Raw genomic sequence first — 24,455 nt, forward strand, 5'->3', positions numbered from 1 at the left:
TATTCCTGATTATATGATTAAGATATAACTTAATATTATAATTATCTATACTGCTTTATAATTCACAGACATGAGTTGTATATGAGGACACGCACGACTGCAAAACAACTTAGTTCAATTTGTTTTCACATACTCTAATCATTATACAATTCCAATGGAAAATTACATGCATACGATTTAATGTGAACTTTTTATTACGACCTTGTGTTATCTGGGTTACGAACTAAACTAGCACAAATTCTGTTTTAAAATAATGCTTATGATTTACTCTTTAAATTCAAACACGTACTAGTAACTAGGAAGAAACGTAGAACTTTTTTCTTAGCGTCTTTTGCTTTCTTTTTAGCATTTCGGGTCTTCAGCACTGTTGTTCCTATAAATACTTCCCTTAATCTGAGTGCGTCAAAAGTTAATCTTACAATGATAAAAATAAAAACAAATAACTTTTTTGTGTTAGTAGTTAGAGACCAGGTTTCTTCAGCAACGCTGTAGAAAATGTAAAGGAACAACACTTTGCTGAGAAAATAACATTTCTGTCTCTATCTGGTGAAAAATTATAGAGCATTTTCTCGAAGAGTTCTTTAAAAATTAGTTTTTCATGCGTAACTTTTGTTGATTGCATTTTACAAGAACACATTGTTTTAAACAATTATCGAAGTACTCAAAACACGAGTTTTTGCAGAATACCGCAAATTTACTTGATAAGTTATCGCATATTCAAGCAGTATTTTTTCTTAACGTAAAATGGGGTAAGTAGATATAGCAAGCAAATCAGTGCTTCATTTTGAAGCTTAGGTCCAGTATTACAAACTTGCACATGTGCCGCATGTCCCCAGCCACCCATATGAGAGTACGGCACGCATATGCTTTATATGTTTTGCGTTCGTCGTAGGCTTGTAGAAAATTTAAAGGTAAAACACTTTGCTGAAAAAATGACATTTCTATCTCTATCGGGTGTAGAACTATAGAGCATTTTCTTAGAAATTTTTTAAAATTAGCTTTTCATACTAAACTTTTGTTGGTTACATTTTACAAGAACACATTATTTTAGGCATGCGTTTTTGCAGAAGGTCGCAAATCTCTATGACTTTCTTCTCAACCTTCTGCAAAAACGTGTGTTTTGAGTAATAATTGCCTAGAACAATATATTCTTGTAAAATGCAACCAACGAAAGCTATACATGAAACACTTATTTTTAAGGTGAAACGGTACTGAATCCCAACATGGCCGGAAAAATGACGTCCATGTGATGTCCATGGGATTCAGTACCGTTTCACCTTAAAGAACTTCCAAAGAAAATGGCCTGTATCTCTACATCCGAAAAAGATAGAAATATCATTTCTTTAGTAAATTTGTTTGCTTTTATCTACAACAACCTTTTTCTACAACTTTGTCGAAGAAACTATGTCTGAATTTCCCAACTCAGAAAAGTTATTTTTAATTTTAACATAGTGAGCAATGTGTAACTTTTGGCAGTTTCAGATTATGGGAGTACACTCAAGTCGATTTTTACGCAAAGAATACGACCCGCGTAAATCAAAACCGCGTAAATTCCGAAATTCGCGTAAACAACCGCATAAATTCCGAAATTCGCGTAAAAACCGCGTAATTTCCAAAATTCGCGTAAATTCCGAAAATCGCGTGAAAAAAACCGGGTAAATTCCAAAATTCGCGTAAAAATAGTCGCAAAAAAAACAAACCGCGTAAAAAGCGACTTCAGTGTATTCCTATGAACAAAAGTTCCGAAGTCACTATATTGCTAAAATGAATGTAAAAGACGGTAGGAAAAAGTACCACTTTTCACCCTTTTGGACCCTTTAGAAGGATACCAAACTATGGCAGAATGTTCCAGCACAAGACGAACCAGAGAACAGTACAATTTTTTTAGGCATACACATCCGTTAAGCCATTTGCAAAACGGAGCAGGAATCCAAGTTGCAAGGAAGTCACAGACGCATCGAAAGAAATGTGGTTCTTGTAGGTTACTTTCACCTGGGCGCAGAGTGAAAATTTCATTTAATCATGCAAATATTTGTTACGGGTTTGACTGAAGGAGACAACAGAGCACTTGGACACATTTAGTGACACTAAATATAAGGGTTCTCAGATCCTTGTGGGGTGGGCGATATTATTGCTTTTTACTGTGTAGCCTCCCAGTTGGCTTCGAGGTATGACGCTGGTCTGATAAGCCAATCGTCGTATGTTCGAATCTCGACTGGGAGAGGCTGTTAGAGTCAATAGGAGACAATGGCCCTGCAATTGTGCTGCACTCTAACAGCTGTCTGCGTAGTCTGTCGTATAAAAACAGAAGGTCAAGTTTCGATAACGGAATGTAGCACCTAGGCTTTGTTTTTTTACTGTGTAGTTAATTTTCAGGTCGTCAGTATATGATAATCTTAAACATTTGAAGATCATGTTCACGCAGAAACGGGAAAGACCCTACATGACAGCTCTGGGGAACGCCGAATAAAACTACAAGGAGCAGATTTTGACAGACATAGTTTTACCAGTGAGGTAGGATCGCAGTCAGCTCACCAGATTGTCGTAAATGCCTAATTTGTGGTAATTAGAGATGGTCATTATTATTAACAACAATAGGGCATCTTGCCAAAAGGCAAAATTTTAACAGTGATATTAGTTCGAGAAATGAAATGAGCCTTCTTGTGCAATATACATAGAATCTATTTATATAAGATGCTTGTCTGTAGCCAAAACCAGGTCTCTGACAGGACGTCATAAAAGGCTTATCGGTAATTAAAAACAGACCCCTGACAGGACGTCATGTTTTCGTAACAATGTGTTCTATTCTCAGTCACCTCACTGGTCGACTGCTGCACTGCTCGATTACTCAACTGGTTGACTAGACTACTCGACTGGACTGGTCGATTAGACTACTCGATTTTATCGCTCGACTGGACTGCTCAACTGAACTGCTCGATTAAATTGTTCGATTCGACTGCTCGACTCAACTGCTCAATTCAACTGCTAGACTGGACTACTCGACTTAACTGCTTGACTCAACTACTCCACTCAACTGCTCAACTCGATTGCTCGATTCAACTGCTCGACCTGACAGCTCGATTTAACTGACGACTAGACAGCTTGATTCATCTGCTCGACTTAACTGCTCGACTAAGCCACTCGACCTGCCTGACTTAAAAGTTCGTTTTGATTGCTCGACTCAACTGCTCGACTGGACTACTCGACTAAACAGCTCGATTCTACAGCACGACTCAACTGCTCGATGTCACTGCGAAACTTAACTGCGCGACTGAACCACTGAACTTGACCCGACTGCTCGACCAGACTGCTTGACTAAATAGTATATTTAGACTGCTTGACTCAACTGCTCGATTTAACTGCTCGACTTAACCGCTCGACTCAACTGCTCGACCCGACTCAACCGCTCGACTAAACTACTCGACTCAACTGCTTGACTCAACTACTCGATTGTACTACTCGATTCAACTGCTTGACTGAACTGTTCGATTCAACTATTGGACTAATCTGCTCGATTTTACTGCTCGATTTCACTGCGGACCTTAACTACTCGACTAAACTGGTTGATTAAACTGTTTGATTCGACAGCTCGACTCAACTGCTCGACTAGAACATACGATTCAACTGCTCGACTGGACTACTCAACTCTACTACTCGATTAAACTGTTCGGCTGAACTGCTGGATTAAACTGCTCGACTGGACTGCCAAACAACTTGACAAACATGTCAAACAACTTGATTCAACTGCTCGACTAGAATGCTCGATCTGACGGCTCCACTCGACTGCTTGATTCGACTGCTCGACTCGCGTGCACAACTCGATTGCCTGTCGCGACGTCATATGGTCGGTGTTACATCAGACCGGTCCAAGTCGCAAAATTTTAAAAATTAGTTAATGACAGCAAACGATCAAGAATTTTTTAAACAACATTTTACTCTAATCAGACTACATAAATGTCGCAAACAGTCAGAGTTATGAGATGATTTCGAACGATTGATAGCTATAAACCATACAGAGCAGCAAACTTCGAATGCGTTTTTCTCGAAGTCAGAATATTGTCACTTGGTTCAGCCTGGCTCAACACCGACCATATGAATCGATTCGCGGCAAAAAATGGACGGTTCAAAGCCACTCACACGAAAGAGCCCACCTATAGAATCAGCCTAGTGGAGATAATGTTTTTATTCAGTTAAATAAAATCCAATGCGAGCATAAAAAACTATTTGTTTCAGTTGCCGGCTAAGACTCTTTTATGTACAACATCTTAGAGCTATATTATGCAATACAAGAACTCAAAGAACTAATACAAACACTGACCAATGGAATGTATCCGCAGTTTTCTGAACAGGCATTTATATTTTCCGGATCGTAAGATTCTACTAGAGATAATATAAATAAAAATATTTCAATCGGTTAAGCAACCTCTGTAAAAGGCAAACTACTTTTCACATTTTCGCTTGTAATTTGCAAATTAAACATTCGATCAACAACTCAACAGCTCAACCGTACCGTAAGCATGTCTCTGCGCATAATCCCAATTCCCATTAAAACTTGTAACATTCTCAAATTAATAACTACATGTACATATATTTTCGTAGATCGTGTTAATTAAGATAGAAACTAGCAGGAATTTAGAAGTTTTGATTGAAATGCGTGGTGTGCAGAATTAGGAACCATGAGCAGAATTAGAAGCGCTTACGGTAGCAGCGCTAAAAAGTTTCTCAGGCGAGAATGATTTTGTGCTAATTGGCGTTGATTCATCATCGGAAAGTGGGCGGTAGTTGTTATATAACATCTAGTTCTAGTGACATATTATACGTTGATATTTAATTTACATTTGGCTCTAGCTTAAACTAGAATGTGTATAAAGTATTGAACATTTAGTAAAATACAATTCTATAAAATAACACTTAATGCAATTCTATTTATAATTCTGTAATTCCAAAAGACCATTTATTGCTTCGAATCAACCCTAATAAAACACCAACATGCATTTCGCGAATCTTTTCGAAAGACAAAAAACAACTTAGAATGTAACTGCGTAATTTAGACACGATAAAATACAGTTGGGATTCATTTGGGATATCTAACAAATTATTTTGTGATTCTTTTTCAACGTTTAAACAAAATGTAAAAGCAAAAAAAGCCAAAGTTTTTGTTTATGCCGGCTATATAATTAAGTAATAAAAAATACTATAAAACACCTGAAACGTTTATATGCAGTGTTGAATAGAAATAGGGTAGCATGAGAATCTTTTTTTCAAATGTTTAGCAATTTTGATTGTGCTAATTTTGCCATAATAATAAAAGTTTTTAATACAGAGGGATTAAGCAATATAATTTAATTCCTTTATAATCTCTGTCCGTCTTCGACATCATTCGTTTATTACCATCTCAATATTTATTATTCTAAGTTCAGATTTTTGATATTGTCTTCTGAAATTATTTTTTTAAACCTATATTTACGTTTATATGCGTATGGATGAGGGGACTACCAAACTTTCGATTCTTTCGACAAGAAATCCTGATTCCGGTAATATTTTTCACGTTGGTAACATCTTCGCATTTTCATCATTCATTTTATGAACCAAAATCAAATTTTACATCCAAGCTCGATAGTACTTGTTTTGTTGAATGGTTGCCTTAGCTTCTACTATCATTCATTGATCGTAATTTCTAATTTCGTCTGCCATTATTGTGCAAGTACAATACATAAACGAAACAAAGATAAACATTCATTAACCAATGACTTCTTAGAAACAAACAAGCGCACCTCTAACTGTTTCACAATAAGTGCCGATGAGAAGGTTCATTACGATCGAAGAATGGCCGGCGCCCACTCGGAGAAAAAAGAAATTTTCTAGCCAGTATTTGTTTACACGTCGCTAGTGGAAAACACAATTGCGAACCGTTTGACCACAGGGAAAAATCAATGGAAAACTTCGAAAGCATGAGTGCGGGAAACAAATGATCCGCTCACGGTGCTGTGCAGTTTCCATTCCAGCAGTCTACCCGGACAGTCTATCATTTTACAAACGGCGCTGCGCTGCGATAAACTCGTGCCTCTGTAATTCAGCCGGTTTCACTCATCAGATTTAATGTGGGAATGTCCTAGTGCAATCCAGTGTATAAAACTCGTTGAACAAGTTTGCTAGTACCGGCGATCGTGATGATATGATTGAGTGCCGTTGGGATGCTAAAAACATATACACTAGTAGCGCATACGTGCTTTCCTACCGCAGCGATTGCATTGGATCATCCGTTTGATTTGATAATAATTGATTACTCTATTAGTCAGCTTTTTTTTCGTGCGGAATCAATGTGACTAGTACGTCTACCGGGTAGAATGCATGAGTTTGTTTGAGATTGATTTAATATAAAATATCGTTTAAGTAAATTGCTTATTATAAGTCGAATTACGTATGTAAATTGGCTTTCAGATGTGTAGGGTTAGCATTTATATGTAATCGGAATCGGAAATCCGGGTGCAACAATTGCCTGTAATGTGATGGTGTCAATTTATAAAATACTAGCTGATTGCCCGATTTCACTCGGGGCTCCTTTGTCACTCAGTCACTTGTACATCTGTTTTTGTAACGAAAACTCTCATAATGCAAGAAACAAAACCCTTTTTTTCATTTGAATATGTCTACTCCAAGATTTGGGATACGGAACGACTACCGGAGGAGTGGAAAGACGGGGTTATCTGCCCTATCTACAAGAAAGGTGATAAGCTGGATTGTGAGAACTACCGAGCCATCACTATCCTGAATGCCGCCTACAAAGTGCTGTCCCAAGTCCTCTTTCATCGACTATCGCCAATAGCCAATAGATTTGTGGGAAGTTACCCGGTCGGTCTACAACAGACCAAATCTTCACCCTGCGGCAGATCCTCCAGAAGTGCCGCGAATTCCGAGTCCCCACGCACCACCTGTTCATCGATTTCAAAGCCGCATATGATAGCGTAAACCGACAAGAGCTATGGAAAATTTTGGACGAAAACGGCTTTCCGGGCAAGCTTACTAGACTTATCATGGCTACGATGGATGGGATCCAGTGCTGTGTGAGAATCTCGGGTGGATTGTCGGACCCATTCGAATCTCGCAGGAGACTTCGACAAGGAGGTGGCCTTTCCTGCCTGCTATTCAACATTGCGCTTGAAGGTGTTATAAGGCGAGCAGCGATCGAAATGCGGGGCACGATTTTCAATAAATCTAGTCAATTTATCTGCTTTGCTGACGACGTGGATGCTGTCGGCAGAACATTTGAGGCGGTGGAAGATCTGTACACCAGACTGAAACGCGAAGCAGAGAAGATTGGATTGCAGATAAATACGTCTAAAACGAAGTATATGCTGGCGGGCGGGACCGAGCGCGACAGGGCTCGCTTTGGCAGCACCGTGGTAATCGACGGGGATGAGTTCGAGGTAGTCGACGAGTTCGTATACCTTGGCTCGCTGGCAACAGAGGACAACAATACCGGATACCAATACCAGCCGTGAGATTAAAAGACGTATTATCAGCGGAAGTCGGGCCTACTACGGACTCCACATACACGTGCGGTCGAACAATCTGAGCCCCCGTACAAAGTGCATACTGTACAAAACGCTAATTAGACCGGTTGTCCTCTACGGGCACGAAACGTGGACATTGCTAGAAGAGGACCTACGAGCACTCGGAGTTTTCGAACGGCAGGTGCTAAGAACCATCTTTGGCGGAGTGCAAGAGAACGGTGTATGGAGGCGAAGAATGAACCACGAGCTCGCGCGTCTCTACGGCGAACCAAGTATTCAGAAAGTGGTTAAAGCTGGACGGATACGTTGGGCAGAACATGTTGCTAGAATGCCGGACAACTATCCTGCAAAAATGGTTTTCGCATCAAATCCGGTAGGAACAAGACGAAGAGGGGCACAGCGAGCGAGGTGGCAAGACCAGGTGGAGCGAGATCTGGCGAGCACTGGGTGCCCGCGGAACTGGAGATCAGTTGCCATGGACCGAAACAGATGGAGAAATTATACTGCGCAGGCCTTGTCATAAGACGTTAGGCCAATTAAGTAAGTAAGTAATGTCTACTCCCTTTGTCAGTTCCTCACACGTTGTTCCCCAACCACTTGTAAATCTGTCTTTTTCTTGGTAATCCCTATAAATCGACACAAAGCCTTTTTTACGTTTTTGAACCTATCCCTTTTAATGGCCACCCTATTCCCCCTTTCAGAAATAAAATTACTTGTACAACTGCTATCGTTCCTAATGTAAGAGAAACGCGCCCCTTTACCTATTTGTACCTTTCTTTTCCCTTGTAAGAGACTGTCTCCCTCTTTTGTCAACCCCCCGGTATAAAAGGATCATGCCAAAAAACATGTGTTTGACAAACGACGTTTGATGAAGAACAGTCCTGAAGTTCCGGAGCTATGGCGGAACATACATTCATACTTACGTTCTTTCGTACATATCAGTTCCTTCCCAATAAGCACCCGCTTCTGTTACGTAGCTAATTATGCATCGGTATGCTCAATGAAAATCTCTATAATGGAAACGAAACAAAGGTTTATTCAGCATATATACCTCCTCGGTGGAACCCGTTATTTTCTCAAGGTCAGTTGCACAACTGACTTCGGTTTAAATGCAAGAGAAACGCAACTCCTTTTACTTATTTAGATCTCTCCCCCCTGATTAGGGATTCCCCCTGTTTAAGATTCGGAGTTGTGGCTTCCGTCCTGTATTGATTCCCCCACCCTGTTATGACCCGCTCCCCTTTTGTCAATCCCTTGAGTTCTGATTCCCTTATGCTAAGGAACATGTGTGTCAAGTTTGATGAAGAACCGTCCAGGCATTACCGAGTTATGGACCCCCCCCTCTGTTACGACCCCACTTTTATCAAACCCCCAGTGATAATTCTCTTATATCAAGGAATATGCGTGACAAGTTTGGTGCATTTCATTAAAATTCACAACTTTTGAAGTATTGGACTAAGTTTAATGATTTTGGCAGCAAACGATTGAAATTGTCAGAGACAAACCATAGACTAACAGGCTTCAAAGAGAGGAACATACATAAAAAGCCTTGGGTTATAAACGTCTTTGTGACTTAACTCTTCTATATCGACAGACTTCACAGCCGATTATTAGAGTACAGGACAATACGACGATTGGTTTTGCTAGACCAGCATTGAATCTCGAAGCTAACTGGGCGGCTGAACATACATGCTTCCTGTGAAAAGCGATCGTTATCAAAAGCGGTAGATAAGATAGGTACTTATAATTAGTATCCTTCGTGATCGTCGACACTAATGCAAGCGAAGAGATCCAATCGTCGCATTCAAGTTAAGTTCTTCAAAAGATTTCGATCAAAAAACATATTCTGCAGCGTAAAATGGTCTCTAACCATCATAAGAACCTTCCCTGACCCCAAAAACCCCTGCATGCAAATTTTCATGCCAATTGGTTAAGAAGTTTACGATTCTATAAGGAATATCGCGACAAACAGACAGAAATCCATTTTTATAGGTATAGATTGTGATATTTCCAAAATTTGTTATGAAACAAACTACAAACGACACAGTTTTGTAAATAGGAGAGATAGGGCTTTTAAACGAAGTGAAAATATTGGGGGCCATCTTAGAAAAATCGCTGTTTTCGCCATAATTCGCCCAACCGATTTTAATTTTAAGACCACCATCAGAAAGCAGAAAAAAATGCTACAAAAAACATTTATCAAATTAGTTGTGTAGTGGTATGAACTAAATGAAACAGTTAATTTTCTGTAGCAATATATACTATTATAAGAGTATTATATTATTGTATTGTATTATAAGAGAATGTGAAACTAGGGGTCCACTATTTCGAGGTATTGAAAGTGTAATTCTCATTTTTTAACCATTTACTCAGGCTTAAGAACTCAGGCTTAAGAAAGCATTTGGGTGATTAAAATGCGTTCGGGCGGATTAGAATTAGTTCCAGTATCTCGAATTTAAATGTGAAAAATCAAAAGTTTAGCCTAATAATAGTAACTTTCAACGGAAACAGCTTGAAAAACAAAAGTTAACAAAAAGTTTGGTATGCTTAGTCACTTAGTCAATCCATCGCTTATGATAAGGTAAAACAATTTGCCATCTACACCTGCTTGAAATTGGTTCTTTATCCTAGTTGTCTTTTGCTAGCTGCTTTACTATAAAGCTAAAACTTGTGGTGTGAGGTTTGATTTCAATTGATACATAGTTCTTTGAATTCAAATTTTGCTGACATAGAATGGGATCGTTAAGCAAAATGTCACGAGTGTAATGACCATAAAAGGTGCAAACCAGTTTTAATTTTGTTTCTACAGTTGGTGGCGTAAAATCATGCCGAGAGTCTTTTAAGCGGCTTATATTGGATTGAAAATTCTTTTTCGATAAACTGCCAGTTTCGCTGAAATACTCGTATCACAACAGCTGAATCTGAACTATTTGCATTTTATTTTATGGCGAACAGGCGGAAATAAGCTAATTACAAATAATCTGTCTCCCTATGTATATTTACCAAGATTTTCGGGACAGATATACTATTTGCTCAACTGTTTGTTAGCAATTGTTTGTTCAGGTAAAAACAAGCATGGTGGTGCTTGTGGCATCTCGAACCGGTCAATATTTTTTCACCAACTTTCATTTAAAAAATCGTCTCATTTAGTATTTTGATTTCGGAACTTTGTCTCTTGTGACAGGTTTGTTGTTAGCGAGTTTCGCGGCAAACCGTAAACAATTACTTATCCCAATTTAATGCCGAAGGAAGCAGAAGCTTCTGTGAAGCTCTGCTTCTAATTCTAGTGTTTGTCTAAAATGTGGACTTGATTTGCTCAGCGAAGTTTCGGTGAGTTGAATATTATTAAACGTTTACTGATAGTACCAGTACCAGTAGGTGTGCATTACTCAAAATTTCAATGTTGTTTACAACCATATTTACAGATTTGTGTCAAACAAGCCTATAAAACCTATTTGTTTTAATTATTCAAAAATTCAAAGCGGTTTCTCTTATATTGAGGCGCAATCAGGCAGGTCAATTTTGCCGGGGCTAAACTATTCAACGCGATTCACCTCATTTTTCGTAAACCGGATTTTCCATATTTCGGGGGAGATTCTCAAAAATTGAAAAGTGGCAAAACTTGTTTTTGCAGCAGAGCTACGTTCTGTGTTTGAAGCCGCTTAATGACCTTTGGATTTAAAAATATACATGTTGAATTTTTGGTATCAATCGTTTGTATAATAAATTGTTTACTTCTTTGTTGTTATTGCATGGTTCTCACAGAGTGGATGGGTATAAAATGTGTCCTCGGATTTTGCTTAAGCTCAGGGCAGTAGGGTTGTGTTTTAGTAATATTCTTCTTACCTGCTTAGGCATAATACCTTTTTATGGCAGATCCACCACAGCCAGTGCGTAGTCGACGGTCTTATCGCCTGTTGACTCTTTGAACGTAGGTCGCGTTGCATTGGAAACCGTGCTAGCCGATACTGACATTCGATAAGATATGTAACTTATCAAACGTCTTTCGTGGAATAGACTGAATCGAATCTTTATTATTAGTGGCTAACGGTAAACGATATTGAACGGATGTAGATACGAATTCTGAGTGTAGTTTTGATGTGTCTGGAAAACAGAGTTTAAATATACCGTATGCAAAACACCAAATCAAGGCGCCACGCAGGGATTAAAGTAAAGTTGGTACTCTATTTGTTGCAAAGCTTTGATTGCGGAGCACGTGGTTTTACTTAAGTGTTTGATTCAGTGTCAGTGATTTTGCTGCAGTTAGTGTTTTTAGATGGTGAGTATAGTAACAAGGGATCGTGAATCAGAAAGTACTTGAACTAGAAACACTAGCTAATGTTGGTAGAATAACAAATATAAGCAGATAGCAACATTTTCATAAACGCAAGCTGCTGATCTTATGTAACATTATTAATGTGTATTGTTGTGGTAGTGCTTTAAGAGTTTGATCCATTTGATCAAGCTATTGCGCAGATCATAATCTATGTTCGAGAATGATTCGGAAGCAGATACATATATAGATTTACTGGTGTTGAAACACTATAAGCACTGACGAACTGACAAGATACATAGAAGAAAATCCTTTAAAAACCATCGTCCTACACATTTTGCTTGCACACTAGCACCCTCTGTTATGCATGTTGCGGAGTAGTTTGCATTTGCAGGGTTTTATACTGTAGGGTTTTTAACGATTGTATGGTTTTATACTGAAAACTCGAAGCAACACTCGCGCGCCGCGTTGTGGTCATTTTGCGAAACATGCTTTTTTGAAAAATGAGTAGTTTTTGATAGGACGATGAAATGAACGCGAGTGTCTAGTCTGTTTGTCTGTGCTATAAGTTATGGTAAAATTTTCTGCCAAACGAATGAACAATTCAACTTTATCCTCTCCGACTTGAATGAAGCTTTCAAGGTGTCTTTAGTGTAAAGATGTTTCTTCATAAGTAAAATGAAGAAGGCCTATGTTGAAAGCTTAAACAAACCGCGTAAGAGTTCATTTTGCTACGCTAGTCCAGTTAAGTAACAATAACTCTCACTCGATTTAATTATATTTTGGAAATAGACCCCTTTCATTACATACTGCCCTTCTAAGGACATATGGAAGATTCTGCTTTGTCTCGAACTTACTCTCCTGTGTCACATTAAGCTCTTTAATAAACATTCAACTATTTATATTTCAATTAAACCGTAACCAGTCTATTACACTACTATATAGTACACTGTAGTTGCTCTTTACGGGATTTTTTACATTTGTGCGTGTTTAACGCGATTTTTGGAATTTACACGGTTTTTATGCAGTTTTAATTTGACTACTTGAGTGTATTACTAATTACACTTCTCACCCACTTTGTAAATGACTGAGTAGCTCATGCGCAGAATTAAGTTTCGATTTCAACTTTAGAATGTCGTAATAGGTTACAAATGAAATAATTATAATATGTAATTGGCCTTTGATATACTGTGCTACACATACAGTCACTTCGTAAACAACCTCATCAGTCAGTATGGAATACTAGCTATTAGAAATTAGTATATTGACCGAGTTAGTCGAGTCTGATCAGATCGAATGAAAAGTGGGGGTTTTTATAATAGATATAACCGCAACAACTGCTAAGCTATTAGTTGCAAGTTGCTACCAGGAACTTTGAAATTAATGTAGAAGCTTTGTATATTCTAATGAGAGAATGGCAATAGATCCGTTTGCTATTTTACCACATCCTGAATAACTCTTTTGCCTGAGGAAACACGCTTTGTTTCGAAATTGTGTCCAAGAAATACACTGCATTGTATTAAATAATTACTTATGTTCTGTTCACCGTGACTTATTGTTATATTAAGGGGTGTGTTGGAACAGCTAAAACCCCAAAAGTTCGGCATCGGTGCTTTGTCGTGAATGCGAGAAGATTTGGAGGATGCGTGATGGGAAGACCCAGTTTCACCAGAGCGATAGAGCTTGGAAAAGGTTTTGAACAGTTGAGCAGAAGGTAGTGTCGTTTGGTGATGGATTGGAAGGCGATCAACGAGAGTTATGTTGAACATAAAACGCCCTTTATTGAACTACAGCATCATTTGCCGATAAATTTGCGCAAATCATTTGCGATGAAGTGATCCCAGATGACTAGGTTATCTAAGCTGCTTGCAATGTTCCGTCAATTACCAGGAATACTCTAGATTCTCGCAACATCGATGCAACAGCGCAGTGGTCCAAAAGGGTGAAAGGTGGAACTTTTTTCCTACCGTCTTTTGCTTACATTTTAGCAATACATATAGTGATTTCGGAACTTTTGTTCGGAGAAATAACCCCATAATCTGAAACTGTTAAAAGTTACTCTTGGCTTACTATGATAAAAATAAAAAAATAACTATTTTGTGTTGGTAGTGTTTGATAAAAAATTTGATAAAAAATACCCTTTCTATCTCTATCCAGTGCAGAACTTTAGAGTATTTTCTTAAAAATTTCTTTAAAAATCAGTTTTTTATACTTAACTTTTGCTGGTTGCATTTTACAAGAATATACTGTTCTAGACAGTTATCGAAGCACTTAAAACGCACCTTTCTGCGGAAGGTTGCAAATCTCTAGGATCATTCTTTACAAAGTTATCGCTTATTTAGGCGATATTTTTCTTTAACTTCACGAAACTTATCCATGTACCACATCTTCGTCAAATTCCAAGCAGCATGCGATGCAGTCGCTCGAGAATGCGATTACGGGTTTTCAGGATAAACTGATACAGCCGCTTAAAGCTATTCTGAAACGAGTGGTGGGCTCCGTGCATGCCTTGGGAATACTCTTGAGCTCCTTCGAATCGCGTAGTAGCTTGCGGAAAGAAAATGGACCGTTTTGTAAGTTATTTGACATTAAGGTTACCGATTGAACTCCACGATTATCCTGCGTCGACAAATCGAAAAGGTCAAAATATATTTTAAACAGTGTTGCAAAGCCCACACTCGAGTGGTCTAATTTTCTCACACACGCATTCTAACGAACGCGCCGGCATAAGTGTCCCTTTCTGACTCTCGCTCGTTCTTATTCATGTATTGCGACCACTGCTAGGCAGCCATGTTTTTGCAGTCAACATCTAACCATTTGCGTGAATGAAACAGCATGATACCACTATAAGTTCTGTTCCTTTCACTCTGCAAAGCCGGTATGCTGGCAGATGGATATTATTTTCAAATCTTAGCCAGATTTTTGCAAATAATACCCAAGTCGGCAGTAGATGTTGGCTACTGTCAAACACGTAGAGTAGGCATAGGGTTGCCAGTCCCTTGATTGCAACGAGTTTTTACGAGTATGTATTTAGCTAACACAATAGCTACGGTCGTCAATCTCGTTCTTCGTTGCAGCCCAAGCTACTGAAACCGATTACTCGCGGAGATTTACACTCTCGTCCGTGAGTAAAATCAAGGGCGAGAATGGAGAAGAAAAGAAAAAGTAATGCAAAACTTGTATCCTAGTGCGCCACTATACCTCACGCGCAGCTGATTGCTCAGGATGTTTTTGACTCGGGAATAAGCTATGCAGGAAGACGATGTGAGGATGTGCGTGCGCGAGTGTGTAGGTAGCAGAATGACTGCACACAGCAACGGTGGCTGTTTGTTTTACGCCTGCGTCTGCGGCGTAAGCGTTGAATGCCCTGCTTCTCATAATTACTCGCGTGAGAGCTAATGATCTCTTCATGGTCATTTTAGGTATGATGCAGCGAGCAGGCCTAAAGGCACGAGAGGAATGATTTTTAATAAGGGTAGCAAAATTCGCAGACCACTACGACATTAGTGCTAGAATTTTTGGGACCGTAGAAGCAATCTACGCCTAACTAAAGATGGACTACTTGGCTAAACTTGGAGAATTTAGCTAAAAATCAATACGTCGAAATTTGACCAAACCTCGTGATTTTAGTCATGACCTGAAATGCGGTCAGGCATATATTAATATTTTTTTGAAACGATGGTTGAACAATTGATGAGGGGACGGTAAGGGAAAGTAATGAAGGATTTTTTGGGAATGGAGGGGAAAGAGTGGAAAGGAAGGCGGGGGGGGGGGGGTAAAAGGTAGCTACGCTTAACAAGTTGTCGTTGTCAATTGTAGAACCATCGTTTCAAAAAAATATTAAAATATGTCGAAAAACAAATACATGATAGGAAGAGACTAACGAGAAAACAACATTTACTGACTCGAGGTCGAGACTAATAGCTTTGCACATGGAACGTATTTGAACGAAAGGTGCTGCGCGCTATTTTTAGCAAAGTACGAAAGGAAATCGTAGATTGGTGCAGAAGTATGAACCACAAGCAGTAGGCACTCCTTGAAGAGATATCTATCACACATCTGGCAAAATTCTGTAAGCTACGGTAAGCCGAACATGTCGCAGAGATGCCGGGCGATCAGCAAAAGCTATTCTTTTCCAGCATCCGGAATAGAAGGACTCAATGCGATTCGATTAGAATTGATTAGATTCGATTAGATTGAAGCTGAATTGCGAGTGTCGAGGCTCTCAACGATTGGCGACGAATAGCCTAAGACGGAGTATAATGGAGAGGAGTTCCTCATATAACATGAGTCACTTCGGCTCTGAGCTGCAAAACAAGAAGAAGAATAAGAATATGCGATAGTTTTGGCTTTTGAAATACTGCTCCAGAACAAATAACCTTTCGTTTGAAAAAAATCGGTACATAATTGGCAGGCCAGAAATTCTCGCGATTCTTGATACCTTCTTTATTTTTCTACTTCCAAAACGTCATGAACCCAAAGTTTTTCGAATGATTTGAGTCACATAACTAAGAGCGAATGGTTTTTTTTGAGAGGATTCCGGCGTACGGCATTTTTTTATGTGTTTGGTAAAAATAGGCAAATAGCAAGAATTTTTTCGGTAATGTATATGTACCACCATCAGTTGTTCCATGACTCTATTTTCTATGAGCAGAAAAAACAGCAGCCACACAAAAATAATATTGTCGCTGGGTAAGTGTGTGGAGAATGGTAAAATTCGTAGAGCGATCAAGTCCAGTTTTATAACTAAGTTCAAATCTAGTTTCTAATCCACTGGGATTAGAATTATTAGATTAGGAATTAGGTATTAAAACTTGGGCGGGACACTTTAATGTAAAGAAAGTCGTTATGATGTAACCCGGAAGCCTGGAGTTTTAAACTAACCGGCTGGTATTTTTGCAAGAAGTAAATTATTTGCCTATAAATTGACCCGCCATCCTACGATTACCTACTTGATTTTTCTAGGTCAAAGCATGCTTTTGAAACGTCCGTGCCGCAACCTTCTGTTCACTGGCTAGACGCGCCAGTTATTTCGGAACAGATCCCAACGGCTTCCCTCTGCCACCTGGTGGCGGTCTTTCAACAGCTCAGCACATCATAGTTTTCCCCTTTCGAGAAACATATTTGACTGTAAATTCCACCCGCGAGTTAAAGCAAGAAATACAGGTGGCTGCTGCCGGATTTGTTTGTTTATTTCTTAGCTGAAATTGACGTTGAACATTGACCATGCGTGTTCTACACGTTGTTTTATATTCCATAGTAGATTATCGTGAAATATCCGGGCAGCTGGTTTCTCTGCGTCATTGTTGTCTACATCACATGTTTGTAATTTATTTTGAAAGCCTTATTAGTTTTCTCTCGCACTGATAATATTGAAAGTGACAAACTTTGTAATTTTTTTATTTTTGATTTTCTTCGACAGGTCTAACAACCGCTCGCCGTCACCTGTTGTCCCAATGAGTTTGATACATCATCGCTGCTGCAAAGAACAGTGAGTGCGAAGCACCTATCTTTAATCATCATGTAAAAGCCTGTTTAGAAGAAAAAATCTGCAAAGTGTAAAAATAGTGAGGGGCTTACTATTGTGAAATAAGATTCAGTATTTTTGTGCATCATGAAGTCCAGTTTCAAGTATATCTGCTCGTTCCTGGCAATTTTCAGTGTGAAGCACATCACGTGTGATAGTTTGCCGTGTGATTTCATCGATTCCGTCAACATCACCGATGGGGTTCGCGACGGTTCGGGAAATATCATCCACAACAACATTCTGTACAAACCCAAGTATTATCGGACAATCGATTACGACTATGAGCACTTTTCGCAGAAAAAGTTTGTAGCCAACTACGTACGGGGATGTCCGTGTGCGGTTCGGCTGTGCGTGAGAATGTGCTGTCCTCAGGGACACGTTTTCCACCGACGGAAGTGCGTACTGTCCGATGGAACGCTAGAGGTGCGTGTCAATACGACATTGTACAACACGCAACGTAGCTTCGAAGTGGTGGATTTAGTGCAAAACCCCATGTATGGCTTCCTGTATGGAAAGCCGTGCGAGTTTGTGTACGAGCTGGACCCGTCGGCGGACGAAGCGGACGAGTGGTCATTTGCGAGAGTAAGTATAATCTACATGCAAAATTGAATTGATAAATAAGCTATTTTGATAGTGATAGTGATAAGTCGCACTGTTATAAGTCTTAAACCAATTGAATATAAGGTCAAGTGGTTGATTACGGAAATGAAGATAATGGATAGTGAAACTGTTAATTTGTAAACATTTGCATGAATAAGTATATTTAACTAATCATTAAACATAATTAAGATGAAATGAACTAGATATTTTTGTTACAGTATGTTGAACCAAATAGTATGCCATATTTTTAAACTTAACGTACTCTTTACTAATTTCTGATTTACTAAAATTTTATTAATTTTATGGTAACATGCTAGTTTTTATGGAAACACCAAACGAAAATTACGGCGTAGTTATAACTACAGGATGGTTACTCATCAAATATAAAATCAAGGCCACGTCTTCGGTATATTCCTTCTCATATCTGATTAAAAATAAAACTTGTCAAGAGCAATAACGACCAACCTGCTCGGTTGATGCTATCAAAAATCATACGTAATTGTTTTATGAGCTTTGGGAAGCTCAAAAGAGCAGAAATAATTTCGGATATAGGCGATAAAACATTTAACGAGAAGTGTTTCAGTTGTATTTTGTCATTGTTATGAATGACGTTATAAAACTTTTTGGATTTATTATCAAGTTTATGATTATTAAATATTTAGTTTGAGCAAATAAAACAAGAATTACATTAAAAAGAAATTATTGAGACTATTATAGAAATTTTTTTATACATGTGTTTATGAAATATTATTTTAGAATGCGTACTGTTGCATATGAGCGGTCATAATAATATCTATACAAGTGGGGAACCTTTTTCTATGATAAATTCAAAAAATGTATTGTATCATGTATGATTCTGTTTTGAAAAGATGAGGCTCTTTTAAGACAAATCTACGTTTTGTGTTTTCTAAGGGTATGAAATGGGGAAGGCAACTAGGAAGAAGCGCCCAACATAGCTCTAGCCATCCCAAGCCCCTACCTAGCGCCTCCACGTGGCCATACCTGGAAATACTTCAATTTGTATAATTGAGTAGCCAAGCTAGGAGGTGCGGGGTCGTGCGGTTTTCAGTTCCTAACCTTACAAATGTAGTTTTAGGCAACCATTAAACCACACGACTTTAATTTCAAGTATTATATGATTTATATACTAATTTTTTGGTAAACTAATCTATTTACAGAGAGCGAAATAAGGCGCTATATCCTTGGCCAATTGCAGCCTGTCTTCTGGTCTAAATGCCATTAGTTCATCCCTGAGGGTCCGGAGTATCACTTAACCCTTATTAGCAAAGATACTCCCAACGACTGTAAATAAATCATTATCTATGTATATGGGAAGCGTTTGGTACGGGAGGTCCACGCTTTCTTCCTTCCCTTGATTTCAAGGAGTTTGATGGAATTAGGTATTTTTTCTAGTTCCACTTGATTCCTTGGAATTCTCTCTGCGGTACATGCTGCGCAGTTGGCCTGGCCGTTGACAAGAAAAATGATTGATTCAAGTAATCGTCATTTTCCAGGATGCCTTCCAGAATTGGCTGCGTTAGTGTGAGATTAGATTAGATTAGATTAGAAATCTACGTTTTGTGTTTTCTACAGAAACAAGCTGAATGAAACAATTCTGGAGACTGTATCGTGTGCTGTATCCTGAAGTTAACGCAAAAATGATACATGGACACGTTATAAGCCGACAGTTCTGAAGGATTTGTTGGAGCGTAAAAGTCAGAATCGTAGTAGCGCGGGCTTTATAACGCCTGCCAGGAACCCGCACTATAGAAGATAGTTGACCTCCCGTAATCCTGTAATTTTTCCTGCTCTCAAATCCTGGATTATAATTATCCAATGAAGTGCCGTTACTGCTGGTTTCTTACTATGTTTGTAGAGTTTTGTCGGGAATCGGTCCTTTCTGGCAGCTCGATTAGTCTTCTGATTTCTCGTCGCATCTCTGTTAGATGGTAGGCTAGGATGCTACTATCGTTTGTGGTCACTCCCAAATTAACTTGTTTCCGCCTCCTTCTGTTATATCGCCATTAAGTAGCTCAGGGTAGTAGTATTGCAATATCTGCATTCGTATGGTCTGTTTTTATCACACGCGCGTTCTCGTTCTATCTGGTTAGTATAAGTGCGAGTTACCAACAATTCACGTGAATGTTACTTGAAAAGTGTGATGGATGAGAATTACCTATGTTTTCACGTAAACTTGACGTGCTGATTTTTTTGAGTGTACGCTTTCTTTAGTAAAGTAAGTATTAGTTGCTATACCTCTCAAACTCGCTTGCGTAAGAGTGGGCGTCGTTTACTTCTCGCTCGCTGTGCAACATAGACGGGAAGAATAGATTCCACCGGTCGATTATCTCGGACTTATTTGTGATTATGAGGTTTCTCTCATCTTCCCTGCCAATATACATTTTGGTCTATTATCCTCAAAAATGATAGTAAAAGGTAATTAAACTATAAAAACTTATTTTCCGCCCATGAAATGAACTCAAATAGCTTCCAAATGTTTTCAAAACATCAGAAGAAGAAGAAGAAGAATATCTCATCCAAACCATTCTGTGCGAAATGTAAGAATAGTCCATTTTGCCCAATTCACCCCTGAATACATAGTAAAACCTAATTAAAGCGATTAAAACTCTATTTAAAAAATTGGATAGCTATTGTGCTATCGTGCTAATTGGAAGTAACTGTGCAGAATTATTTTTAAGTGTTATTTTTAAACAAATTATGTTATCTTGCAACTAGTAAAAGATATATAGTTTCTATATTCAGTAAAGTTGCCTATTTTAGTGTGTTTTACAATTTTTCGGAAGAAATAACGTATTTTGGATGTATTCAAAAAAACAAAAGTTTGTGTCGCCCTGATAGGTGAATTTATGATCACCCTAACAGTGTTAAAAGATGCACTATATTTTACTGCTAAACTTTTCCAAAGACACCATCGTTGAAAAATTACGCATTTTTTACGCAATAGCTCAAGAACGAGTCTTTGTAGATCTAGGAGAGAATCAGACAAATGGTCCGTTTGTGAATTTATCACGGTACGAATTAGATGACATTCAACTCTCCTAACGTTTTTTAAATGAATTGGTTCTATTCGAGTTTATTCCACGACTTTTGAGTTAGCTTCAATAGCTTTAATTAGGTTTTTATACTGTTTAATTAGCTTTTACCATGATTGAGGATAATAGGGCAAAATGGACCTCTTCCTAAGGTTTGCAAAAGATGGGACTACTATCACCAATCGATTCTTTGCATTTTTTACATGCAAATAGGTATCTTGTACGATTGCAACCTAGTGGCTTCTAATTATTGTCATTGCGAGCTCGTTTTTACCCATTGTGCGATGTCAGGTTTAGGCATGAAGTTCTTGATACACTATATCGGTCCTCCTTCCGGTACTTTTTTGCGTGTTTTTTCGATTGGCGAAAATCCGGCTGAGGAGGACGGATATACCCGTATGGTCAGTGATTTCAGTTGGACTGAGAAGGACTTGCTGATTTTTGGGATTAGTCGTTTCTATGATTGAAATGTCGGAAAATATTTAGGGTAGCGTCCAATTACATTCAGTATTACTTGACAAGGAGAATTGACTTTATAATAACCCAAATAAAATGAAAAATATGGACGCATTTTTTATGTCTTCTACCTCTTCCTCCAACTCTAACAGCACGAGTCGAGGTGGCTCGTGCTCTATCAAGAACTTGTCTCCATAGTACTCAGTCCTGGGCTATTCGTCGTCAATTCGTTGAGCGTCTCGACACCCGTAAGTCAGCCTAGTCGAACCATCGGGCTTATTTGCACCCATTTGTTCCAGGTGCCAGTGCCAGTGCGGTTCTTGAAGACAACAGATTTCGCTGCACAGTTGTCTGGCACTATAGCGACATGATTGGCCTGCAGTAGCCTCTTGACCAATCATGTGTACGATGGGAATCTTTCTGAAAAGTGCCTGCAGCTCGTTATTTATAGGTCTGGCTCAAAGTTCGCTTTCGGTTTGTACTCCGCAACACCTTTCATTCAAATACGGTAAGTTCACGTAAATCATTTGTAAGCCAAGTTACAGTGGCAAGTCCGTACAGGACTACCGGTCTAATTCGCATTTTGTGCATCGTCAGCTTTGTTTGAAATATTTTGCGCAGGGAAACGAAAGCCCTATTTCCAGCTTGAATGCATCGTTGAATCTCTTTGTCCGTACTATTGTCGGCGGTGACATTTACTTTATTCAGCCGAGAGCCGGGGTGGCTCTTGCCGTATCAAGAATTCCTCTCCATTGTACTCGGTTCTGGGCTACTCGTCGCTAATTTGTTGCGCGTCTCGACACACGCAAGTCATCCGGCATCCTTGCGACGTAGCCGGCCCACCATAGTCTTCCAACTTTCGCCAGATGTACAATGGGAATCTCTCCAAGCAGTGCCTGTAGCTCGTGATTCATACGTCTTCGCCACTCTCCGCTTTCCGTTTGTACTCCGCCAGTCCGCAACACCTTTCGTTCAAAAACGGCTAGTGCACGTATACGTCAGAGATGCCATATTTTCTGAACAAAAGTCTGGAACTGCTCGAAAACCGAAAAAATCGAGCAGTTTTCCGGCTACTCGAATTTTCTGATTTGAAAATAATCTGCGAAAATCTGCACACTTTTTTAGGAAGTCTGTGAAAGTTTAAAGAGCTTCGAACAAAAATCTGCACCAAAACAATAAAAGTCATAAAAACTGCAAATATCTGCAAATTTATAATGATCTGCAAGACCGTTCCAAAAATCTGGAATTTGCAGACAAATCTGCAAGTCTGGTATCCCTGGTATACGTATACGTATACGTATATGTCTTCCGTAAGCAAAGTTACTGTCTCAAGTCCGTAGAGGACTACCGGTCTTATTAGCGTTTTGTTCATCGTCAGTTTTGTGCGGCGGCGTATGCTCCTAGGTCGAAATGTCTTGCGGAGGGTAAAGTAGGCTCGATTTCCAGCTTGAATGCGTCGTTGGATCTCCTTACTCGTATTATTGTCGGCAGTGACCAGGGATCCCAAATATACGAACTCGTCAACCAGTTCCATCCAGTTATCGCCGTCAATAGTCACCTACCGTGGGAGGCAAACGTTACTTTCTTGGGAACCTCTTCCCGAGTCGGCGATGACTATAGATAACAAATACTAGTTGAGCCCGAATCTTACGATTCGGAAAATATAGATGTAAGTCGAGTAAACTGCGGATACATTCCATTTGCCAGTGTTTGTGAAGTTATTTAACTTTTGCATTAGTTCTTTGAGCTTTATATTAATTTTATTTACATCACGGCATGCGAAGATCTTACGATTACAATAATATAACTCTAAAATGAGTCATAACCTGAAACAAATAGTTTTTATGTTCCAATTGTCGCAGTGGCCATTTAACCCAATGCCCTTCTGGCATACAAAAAAAATGTTCCAATTGGGTTTTATTTAACTGAATAAAAACATTTTCTCCACTCGGCTGATTCTACAGGTGGGCAAAATGACTATTTCATATGAGTGACTCTGAGCCGTCCATTTTCTGCTGCGAACCGATTCATATGAGCTATCACGACGAGCAATCGAGTCGAGCAGGCGAATCAAGCAGTCGAGTCAAGAGCTAAGTTCAGCAGTCGAGTTTAACAGTCGAATCGAGCAGTCAAATCGTGTAGCCTAGTCGAGCAGTCAGGTCGACTAGTTCAGTCGAGCACTCGAGTCGAGCTGTCAAGTCGAGCAGTTGAACAGGGCAGATGAATCGAGTAGTCCAGTCGAATAATTGAGTCGATCAGTTGAATCGAGTAGTCTAGTCGAGCAGTTGAATCGAGTAGTTGAAACAAGCAGTCGAATCGAATAGTTAAATCAAACAGTGTTATCGAGTGGTTAAGACGAGCAGTTGAATCAAGCTGTTTAGTCAAGTAGTCCAGTCGAGCAGTCAAATCGAGTAGTCTAATCAAGCAGTCGTGTCTCTGAGAATAGAACCTATTGCTACGAAAGTATGACGTCCTGTCAGGGGCCTGTTTTTAGTTACCGATAAGCCTCTTATGACGTCCTGTCTGATGCCTGGTTTTGTCTACAGACAAACCTTTTGTAGAATACTGAAGGATATTTTCAGCAGATTTCTAAATTCAGCCTATTTGCCTCTTCTTTCGCCAATAATTTCGCCGACATACAATTTTAATATGTTATAACTATTTTCTTCAGACTGTAAGTAACCTACTATTTTTATTCAAAGAACGTCAAAACTACCAGTTCTTCCACTAGAACTAGGCCATAGGCCGAAAAAATAAATGCCATCGCTTAATGGGCCTAAAATACCTTGCCGTACCCTATACAGAACTTCTACCTTCTATATAGAAGATATGAAAAACTAATTAATCACCATGAGTTCTTCGACGTCAATAGCTACTATTTGTAAAGGTCAATTGCTGTTTTCTCTGGAGCCTTTTCCTACCATATCTTTAGTCTTCGACGCGTTGGTTTTTAGCCCAATCCTCCGTCCTACCCTCCGTTGTTAGTTTGGCGTAGATTGCTTTCGCCGTAATGGTTTCTAGTAATGGTGTTA

At 39.1% G+C, this 24,455-nt stretch overlaps 1 protein-coding gene across 5 annotated transcripts in view; it reads left to right on the forward strand.

The window, feature by feature from the left end:
* Positions 1-24,455, forward strand: part of LOC128738444 (G-protein coupled receptor Mth2-like) — a 65,784-nt gene that overhangs the window by 3,731 nt on the left and 37,598 nt on the right. For all 5 annotated transcript variants that reach the window (XR_008412115.1, XR_008412116.1, XM_053833574.1 and 2 more), the window contains exon 2: positions 17,210-17,896. Coding sequence is in view for 3 of the 5 variants with exons in the window: in XM_053833574.1 (XP_053689549.1) it covers positions 17,402-17,896 (495 nt within the window). In the remaining 2 variants the exon portion in view is untranslated. The remainder of the gene's footprint in view (positions 1-17,209; positions 17,897-24,455) is intronic.

The sequence above is a fragment of the Sabethes cyaneus genome, chromosome 2 (assembly GCF_943734655.1).
Source record: "Sabethes cyaneus chromosome 2, idSabCyanKW18_F2, whole genome shotgun sequence".
NCBI classification, from domain to species: Eukaryota; Metazoa; Arthropoda; class Insecta; order Diptera; family Culicidae; genus Sabethes; species Sabethes cyaneus.